This window comes from Paracoccidioides brasiliensis (genome assembly GCF_000150735.1).
Source record: "Paracoccidioides brasiliensis Pb18 unplaced genomic scaffold supercont2.1, whole genome shotgun sequence".
NCBI lineage: Eukaryota > Fungi > Ascomycota > Eurotiomycetes > Onygenales > Ajellomycetaceae > Paracoccidioides > Paracoccidioides brasiliensis.
This window is the reverse complement of record NW_011371358.1, coordinates 1271369-1279936: the sequence shown is the minus strand read 5'-3', so window position 1 is coordinate 1279936 and position 8568 is coordinate 1271369. Positions and strand designations below refer to the sequence as shown.

The window sequence follows — 8568 nt, the reverse complement described above, 5'->3', positions numbered from 1 at the left end:
TAACTTTATCTATATTAATAATATGTAAAAATCTCAGAGAATATAATTAAATTTAATTTTCATTTTTTAAAATAAAAATTTATAAATCTTTATTATATTAAATTATTCTTAAAAATTTTAACTTTTTAACTATATTTTTATAATTTTTAGATCTTTATGTTTAACTAAAAAATAGTTTATTTAATTGTAATAATAATATTTTTTATATTTTCTTCAATTAATAATAAGACATAAATAATTTTATAGTATTATATTTTTAATTATATTTTTTTAATATTATTGAGATATTAAATAAACTTGTAAATATATTTTTTATAAAAGAAAAGTTATTTTATTTTATTTTTTTTTAATTCAGTATAAATATTAGTTTAATAAAAAGTTCTTTTAAATTTTCTTAACTATTAAAACTCAAAAAAATCAAAAAATTGTAAAATTCTTTCAAAAATTACAGATCGAATCAATCCTTCACCGTATCAACTGCCGCTTTTGGAATGCCAATGTGCTGCTTATGGCCGCCACGACGGTATCGCGGCGGTACCGCGCACGAGCCACCTTTCCAGACGCGGCTTAGCCTCCCGGCCGCTTTTACATCAGGAGCTCGTTCGGGTAGCTTCAACCTGACGACTCACTGACGCTGCACCCGACGCTCACCCGAAGATCAACCCTCAGATCATCCTACCCTTCCGATCTTTTCATGGCCCCTAGGAAGGAAAAAGAAATCCACCTTCTTACACAATCCAAGATGGAACCACTCACTCAGCAGGAAAGCCCATACGGGCTCCCTCCCCTGCGCTCACCTGAAGTTCGAAGAGATGAAGTCATGATCAAACCGCTCGAGCGTTCACGCACCCACTATTTGTGGCCCTAAAATTGGCTCCCACTTCCTTTCCGATGAAGTCACTGTATAAAAAGCAAGCCATTGGTTTACCTGGAGAGGTCGAAGAGGGGTGCCGGCGAACTTCAGGTGGACAAAAAAGGCTCAAAAGTCAAGAAAAGGTGGCCAAATATTTCTACAAAAGTCACCCGGCGTTCAAACACTCAGGAGTCATTTGCAGGCCTTGCAGTTGTCTCCAACAAAATTCTCGAGCCGGAGGAGGTATTCTATGCCTTGACCCAGCGTATTGACGCAAAATATCATGGAAAAGCACAGTTTTTGACGCATCCATTCTTCGCAATTGCAAGTCCCTCAGGCCTTCAAACAGCCTGCCTGGCCGCTTGAGAACATGAAGACTTGAAACTTTTGTATTCTACGGACTACGATGCAATTCTCCCCCGGGACAGGTGACATTACGGTTTGCTGCGTAAACTGGCCTTACAATCATCGAATCAACCAGCGAGATATTAACACATTTCTCATGACGGTATTTCGTAATTGACTATGGAAGTACTTCTAGCTTGTAGCAGAATTCTCGAATAAGAAATGGATTGCCATGAAATCCATGAAGAAGCTGTTGGGTTTCAGTCAGTCGAGGGTTCCGGAATAAAGTGACGGTACAGAAGCTGAACGTCGCCATGTCAGCCCTCTGTTCAGTGGGTCTAAGTGGTCGGGCCCCGGCAGAGCATCTTCAGAGATTGTAAAATTGCGGAACAGATACCTGTGCGATAAACAGCGAGTTGATGTGATGTACCTCAAACTGTGGTTTTTCTATAAGTGGTTGGAAGTTGATGTCTGACGCACGGTCGAGTCAACAGCCATTTGCCACATCCAAAACCGCACACATTCAGCTCCCACTCGAGAACGTCTCCGAAGATTCTAACACTGATCTCCCTCTCCCGAACGTTCTAGCCTGGATCCCCAAAGACTCACCACGTGCCTGAGCTTGTTCCTTCAGCAAAGGCGCCGAGGAGATCTGGGCGCAGGGGCAGCCTGCCACAGTGAGCGGAGATTTGCCGCCAGTGTTTTTACAGAGTCAATTTTCTACCAGTGAAGGTGTTCCCGGAAGCTGAAGGGCAAATTTATCAATATTCAAGTAAGTTCTGTTCGGTCCAATCACATATCCAACTCCTGGTTGCTAAGAGTAATGTCGTTAGATTTAGCAAGCCAAGGGAGTTAGCGACCGGATAGAGTATCGCTTGCGGGTTTTAGACAATGAGCGAGATCTCTATCGACGGCGTTTGCCTGGTAGAACAAGAAGATATTCATGGCCGTACGGCAAGTCTCCTAGTGGCAATTTCCAGGTTTCTCGAACCTTTTCCAACACCTCCAATGGCTCCTGGTGGTCAACAAAGAATCCGGTATCGACTCCACAAACAAGTCCTGTTGAATCGTTGGGCTTGAGGAGGGTGCCACACAGCTTTGCTTCCCTAATGTAGGATATGGGTGATGTTTTCATAATTGCTTCAGCATTTCCCTTTATAAAATCCAGGAGCACCATTTCGATACCCACTGTTGCGAGTCAGAATTGTGTGCTATATTTCTTTTGCAAACAAGGATTGAACTTACTCCCATATGATGGCGTCGCAGCCAAGCATGCAGCTGGGTGGGAGCTCATGATACCGTATATGCCATCCTTATTCGATCAAATCTCTCTCAAGAGTCCACTTGCAAGTTCACGCTCTCGGTAGCTTCTGTCTGACGGTTCCCCTGAAGTTGACATTTTCCTGAGAACACCAGCCTGTAGCGTTCGCCGTGACAGCTCTGGCGGGATCAAGTGGGGTAGGCGTGGTGCCTAGTTGCCGGCATGTTCTGTGGCAACACAGGGATAAGTTGCGGCAGGATTTTTGCCTGAGTCGGAATCAGTTGACTTTCTTTATTTACAGTAAACCAGGGAGAATGAAAACGGCGAGAGGAAGGCGTAGGCATTCAAAAGCGGCGAGGGGATATAAGACCGCTAGACCGGATCAGGAGAGGCCGTAACTAGGCACTTCCGGACAGAGCGACGGATAACATACAAGATAATAGTTAGTTTTGTAATGACTATATTTTTTAAATATTAATCACTAATTTTTGATTAGCTAGATATAATGTGATAGATTGTCACTATATTTGATTTTATTATAGAAAGCAGAACCTTGATGAGGCAAGTAATTCAAGTGTATAATATAGTAATAAAAGATTCTGTGTGAGAAGTCATGATTGAAAATTTCAAAAGTTAGTTCTGCAATTTTGTTGTTCTCTCTGTCATTCGACAGCAACTGGCTTATAGACTTTGGGAAACCTGCTTGGCAAATTCAGATTCCTTTCAGAGCTCAATGCAATCTTCATAATTGTCATATTTGAGGATGTCATTCAAACACTAAGAAAAGGTTGCCCCTGGGGTTACCGTTGACCCTTGGAATCGTGGCTTCTTAACACTCAAATAGATATACTCTTAACGGTTTTTGCGCAGTTCCAATCAACCTCCCAAGGTGTTATGTCGACGCATCAGCCACTCCATGAAATACGCAAGATCAGGAATGGAAGTGATATCAGGAGTTTTCATGTTTCAGTATGACAGTTCAGGGCTGTGGTAAAAATTCACACTGAAGTTAAAAGGTTGTCCATCCCCTGCGCAGGTTTCAAGGAGCTAAACATTCCTGTTTGCTTCTGAGGCTGTGCTTGGATGCGCCCATGGAAAGTGAGTGCTCATGAAAGGGTTTGGGGGCTTGAAGGGATGTGACATATTGACATCTTCCAGACAATCAAGATAGCTACAGGACGAAATACGAGGTTACGATATGTAACTAGCCACGCGAATCGCAGCCCTAAATCCGGTCAGTGTCGTGACCTTTTCACAACAGAAGCAATTGGCATCATTATCAGTGAAGTTATAATATGTAACGATGGATGAGAGTCATGTAGCAGGATATGCATGATGAACCACTGATGTACTTCTTACTCAACTGATCAGAATCAATATCTTGAAATCTTATATTCTTTGAGAAATGATATTCTGGAATATCATATTCATCCTCTCATTTCTTCAATTTGTTACTCTTGCAAACCAATTTAAAGCAAAGACATTATACTGTGAATCTTGTCATCTTCCTTTTTGTTCCTTTCATCTTTCCTTTCCCTGGCCTTCTCATTCAGGGAGAGAAAAAAAAAGCCCTGCACAGGAGTCAGGAGTCACACTATGCATGATAAGTATGCAGTTTTATTCACCAGAAAATACCTGAAAAAGAATCTCATGCTAGTTAATATAATAACTAGATTGAGAATGACTTTTCCTCAGAGATGTTGATGGCATGATCCCTATCCCTTCTTGTTTCAACTACTCAAGAACATGGAATTGGCCAGATAAACAGGTTTTACATGAGCAGATGAATAGACAAAGTTCAGACCCACTGTGAAAAATTTCCCAACTACATCAAGAGTGGAGATTTTGAAACAAATTGATAAATGGCTTATACGTCGAAAGTCGTGGCTCAGAGACAAACTGCGCCAAATTTGCCATGGAACGCTAGTCATCCAAACCTCTTTGTCCCAGAGTATTCCAGAACTCCTACCGGGAAATGCTCAGAAAGCCCATGCTCCTGGTTCAAAGAAGAAACCCTGTTTTGAGCTGGTTCCGATGGTATTCCAAAGTGGAGCAGACTTCGAGCGCAGGACGGAACGCGGATCACGATTGCAAAACATGTCTCTTTTTATCCCGAATTCTGCAGCTTTGAAGCCACCTGAAGTGCGTCTCAATTTATCCATCTCACTCTTGACATGAAGGAAGCAGTGGGTGAGATTTTCGATCGCCAGATAAGTTTGCCTTTATCATCCCCAGCTCTGTTAACCCATGAGCCACCAACAGCTTCTTCAAACGACTGATACTGCACCAATGTCTTCGTTCGCAACTAATCTGCTTTCATTGTAACAGCATTGTTGTTTGGCAAGACCTTCATTTAAGTGGCAAGTTTCGTTGAGACTGCTAATCGCCAATTTTCCTCTCTGTGGTTATAAATACTATCACTCACGGTTCCTTTTCAGCTTGTGATAACAGCCAACCCGAAGAGATATTTCATCAGGTAATTTACTTTACTTACATCACACTTTGTATGGTGATTTTCTTGCCCACAATTCAGCCTCTGGAGAAAGCGGTACTTCACGATGAACTCCCATTGCGATTTCGGATCTCAGGGGCTGTTGGGAATGCCTCTGGCAATACGAATGGCTGTGGTGTTCAGTCACGACCTATGTACTACCGGAATTTGCTGTTCCCCCTTCGACAAGAAATCTTCCTGCCTCGAAACTTGCGAGTGTGTTCATACCTATATCGCTCTCTATCTTCCCCTATAGAGAGTTGTCTGCCTGAATGCTTCCCCCCAGCAGCGTCATAGTGCCTTCCGGTGCGGTAGACATGGTAGATACCAGAAAGGTAAACAAGGACAACGTTGATCTTGTTTGAGTGACATTCACCGACGGTAGGGGAATCGCGCCCAGACTTGGCTTAATGGACGTCCTGGTTGTCGTAGAAGCGACTTTGGTGGTTCAGTGCCTGTGTCGTTGGCTCAGGGGTTTCACCTTATCAGGACGTCCCTTCTTCAGCGAGTGCTAACCCTTATTGTACCGTACTATCGCGGCAAAGGAAATCTTTGTTCGTCCCTCGAAATCATAGACTTTAACGATATTCTTAGGCACTATCGATGCTGCTTCGCTGATAATGCAACAAGACAAAGGCAGACTCACTCGTCCCCGACAAGATGAGTGAGATATTACAGGAATGGGAAGAGGAGCTTGTTGTTCTGGCAATCTGAGAGCGGATTAGATCATAGGCAGGAAAACAATATCCCTATGATATTTTTCTGCTGGGACCTTAATGTTTCAAAACCCGTCAATATTCTGACATGTTTCCAGCAAGGTACACCAGAGCTGTTGCAAATGATCGTCGCCGAGCAGAGGGATTTATACAGGATATCAGAGCTCCAAGCGGAGTAAGATTCGTCTCCTGTGTGGTAGCTGGCGCATTATTTTGATCCCAGGCTTTCCAGCTTGCGATGATGCACAGCGAACAGAAGCCTTCAACCAAAGTCCTGCAATCCATGCAGCACTCAAAATGATAAGTCCATTTCCATATGCTTTGCCATGAAGACGTTATCGATTTAACGACGAACAAAGAATCGGACGTCGGAGAGTTGCATCGCCTGTCTTGTCTTGTGAAATCTCATCGGGTGCATATGGAGACTTATATTGACGAATTCTTGGGGTCCATTTGGGCTCCTTTGAAGCAACTAGTTACTTTTTAAAAACACCGCTTGAATATCTCGAAGGAGGCGGGGACAAATATGGCAGATCCTTGGGAGTTAACACAGCCTCCGCACCCACACCAAGCAATCAAATCCTGGGTTTCGATTTGAACTAGATCTGCGGAGAGTAAAATTAATATTTTCGGCAAAGTCCAATGTCAATCGTGCTTTATCAACACTTGGGTCTGGAAATCGAGCTCATCTCACCAGGAGAAATTCAAAAGAAGAACCAATCAATCCATCCCAGGCAAAACATCGGTCCAAAAATGCTATTCAAATTTTGATACCAAGCTAACCCAAACTTAATGAGGCTATGATGCCGTCGCATCGGGTGCCTGGTGATGTGTAGGTCTTAGCGCTACAGGAAAACCATGTGGACCCCATGTGCGGACTGTCAGTCGGACTAAATACCCCAGAAAAGTTGGTTCTCCACAACCCGACTCACGCCGTTATAGGAGTGGTTTAAGTGATCGCCACCACGGCCCGTATAACTAAACTATAGTTGAAAATCTGCCCGAAGCCCAGGACTGAGCTAATAGTGCTGCAGACATTTGGAAGAATAAGGTTAACGAATAACCCCATTTTCCCAGGTTTCGGCTTTGTCTGTCTTCAGTCATAAATGAGTTCCCACGCATTGCGGCTTTTGAGGGTGCATATAGCATAGTAGCAGTTCTGTATCAATTTTTTGATGAACGTGATTGTGAAACAATTCGAGAGCTCCGGCCTTTGATTGTTCTAACAAAAAGTTCACCTTGACAAAGGTGTTGACAACCTGTCACTTAATCATTTCATCATGGAGACTTTGTCAGTTTCATATCAAAAATAAACTCTGGTATCCAACGACAGACCAATAGCAGGGATTGTCAAATCCTGTAACTGGATGCTGGCTTTTATTTTATTTTTTTATTTTATTTTATTTCGGGTTCCTCGTGATCCCCTCTATCCTTCCGGGAGAGAGGAAGTTCAGCAATGAGGGAGTGTTCCGTCATCCCTTTCATCCCGTTCCATCCTGTTCAATTTATAATATTAGAAACGCAATCACATACATCGCGAAAGGAGACGAATGCTAAGTCTGAATTTTTTGATACTCCAGGCAACTTTGATTGTTGCTGGAGACAGGAAGATACTGGAAGCCATCTTCAAAACTATGCGGGAAAGTCAGCCCATGTCGAGCGAACAGCAACAGCAAACAAGCATACCATTTCCGCCTTGATGGAAAGTATGCCCGCAGGGAGCCTTATCCAGCTCAACCCCAACATGTGAATCGGGATGCAGTAATTAGATAGATACTAAGATTCAAAGGGAGAGGTTAAACTTTTGGCTAGAAGATGCATGTTACAAATAGATACGGCCTTCAAACTTCAGACTTGTATGTAATATCTGAGGGCTCTCGGTAATATATATCGGCATTTCATAAAGGTAATGACGACCATATCCAAGCACATGTGAAATATCTATCATCCATCGCGACGTCATTCAAAGTTAAAGCTATTTCCCACCCCGATAAGTTTGGTTTAGGGCGTCAATCGCGCTAAATGGCGGCTCTTGGCTAAAGAGGGAGGCCTGAGCTCTATACGAAACAGGCGCAGATCAACACCTCATCAGCAACCTCAGGCTTTCCCACAGAGCTGATGTTGTGGTTGCATGCGGGATGCTCTGATGATTTCTTGGCACATATTTGGGAAATCATGATACTTATATTAATTAAGGTGATAGCGCGGAGAAATGCCAATGCTGGTGGGTTAGGAAAGTGATTAATTAGTTGTTGGGGTGGTCAAGGTTGCACGCCCGAAGCTGAACCAGAGCAACGTTACATTGCGACCTCCCAAACACAAGCACTTTTTTGAAATAAGGAGCCGGAGAAGGCCTGCAACTTTTCCTGGGGAGTTGGAGATGAATTTCGAGAGAAAAGCAATGAGAGTGTGCTCCTTCAGATTCTAGCCGAAATCACTCAAGAATGGAAGACTCGAGTAATCGTAGATATATGATATTGTTCCTCTTGAAGACGCTGTGTAAAGCGTTCGCTAGGCTCTTTCGCGCCTTGCCACATTGAGAAACGGAAACTATTACAAGGCTGGAGAGTCTGGTCCGTGCGGGCAGGCGCAAAAAAAAAGGGCAGTACAGTAACCCACCAACCTCTAATACCGGGGAATACCATGGGCGTAAGTTTGGTATTCTTACCGGTTTCGCAATTACGGCGTACGAGACCGTTTGTCGATATTGTCAGCTTACCGAACCAGGAAGCGTAACAGCTCGAGAGAGCTCGGCTATTGCACTTACCCATGGCGCGTGTCCTGGCTGCTCACACATTCGTATGCCCGAATGGAACGACCAAGAGTGTTACAACGCCGTGCATTTGCCCCGGTTCAAACCCCGTATTGATTACCAAAGCGGCTCTTAGGGATAGTTGAAATA

The 8568-nt window shown here is 43.4% G+C and overlaps 2 protein-coding genes across 2 annotated transcripts; one reads left to right on the top strand and one right to left on the bottom strand.

Moving 5' to 3' along the window:
• Positions 1-2102: 2102 nt before the first annotated feature.
• On the bottom strand, positions 2103-2492 carry PADG_00396 (uncharacterized protein; the record flags this gene model as incomplete). The annotated part of the gene is made up of 2 exons (XM_010757506.1): positions 2103-2386; positions 2444-2492. The coding sequence occupies 2 exons, from the start codon at positions 2490-2492 to the stop codon at positions 2103-2105; spliced, it is 333 nt and encodes a 110-aa protein (XP_010755808.1).
• Positions 2493-7122: 4630 nt separating this feature from the next.
• Positions 7123-8554, top strand: PADG_11093 (uncharacterized protein; the record flags this gene model as incomplete). Its single annotated transcript, XM_010758392.1, has 2 exons — positions 7123-7412; positions 8227-8554. The coding sequence occupies 2 exons, from the start codon at positions 7123-7125 to the stop codon at positions 8552-8554; spliced, it is 618 nt and encodes a 205-aa protein (XP_010756694.1).
• Positions 8555-8568: the final 14 nt, after the last annotated feature.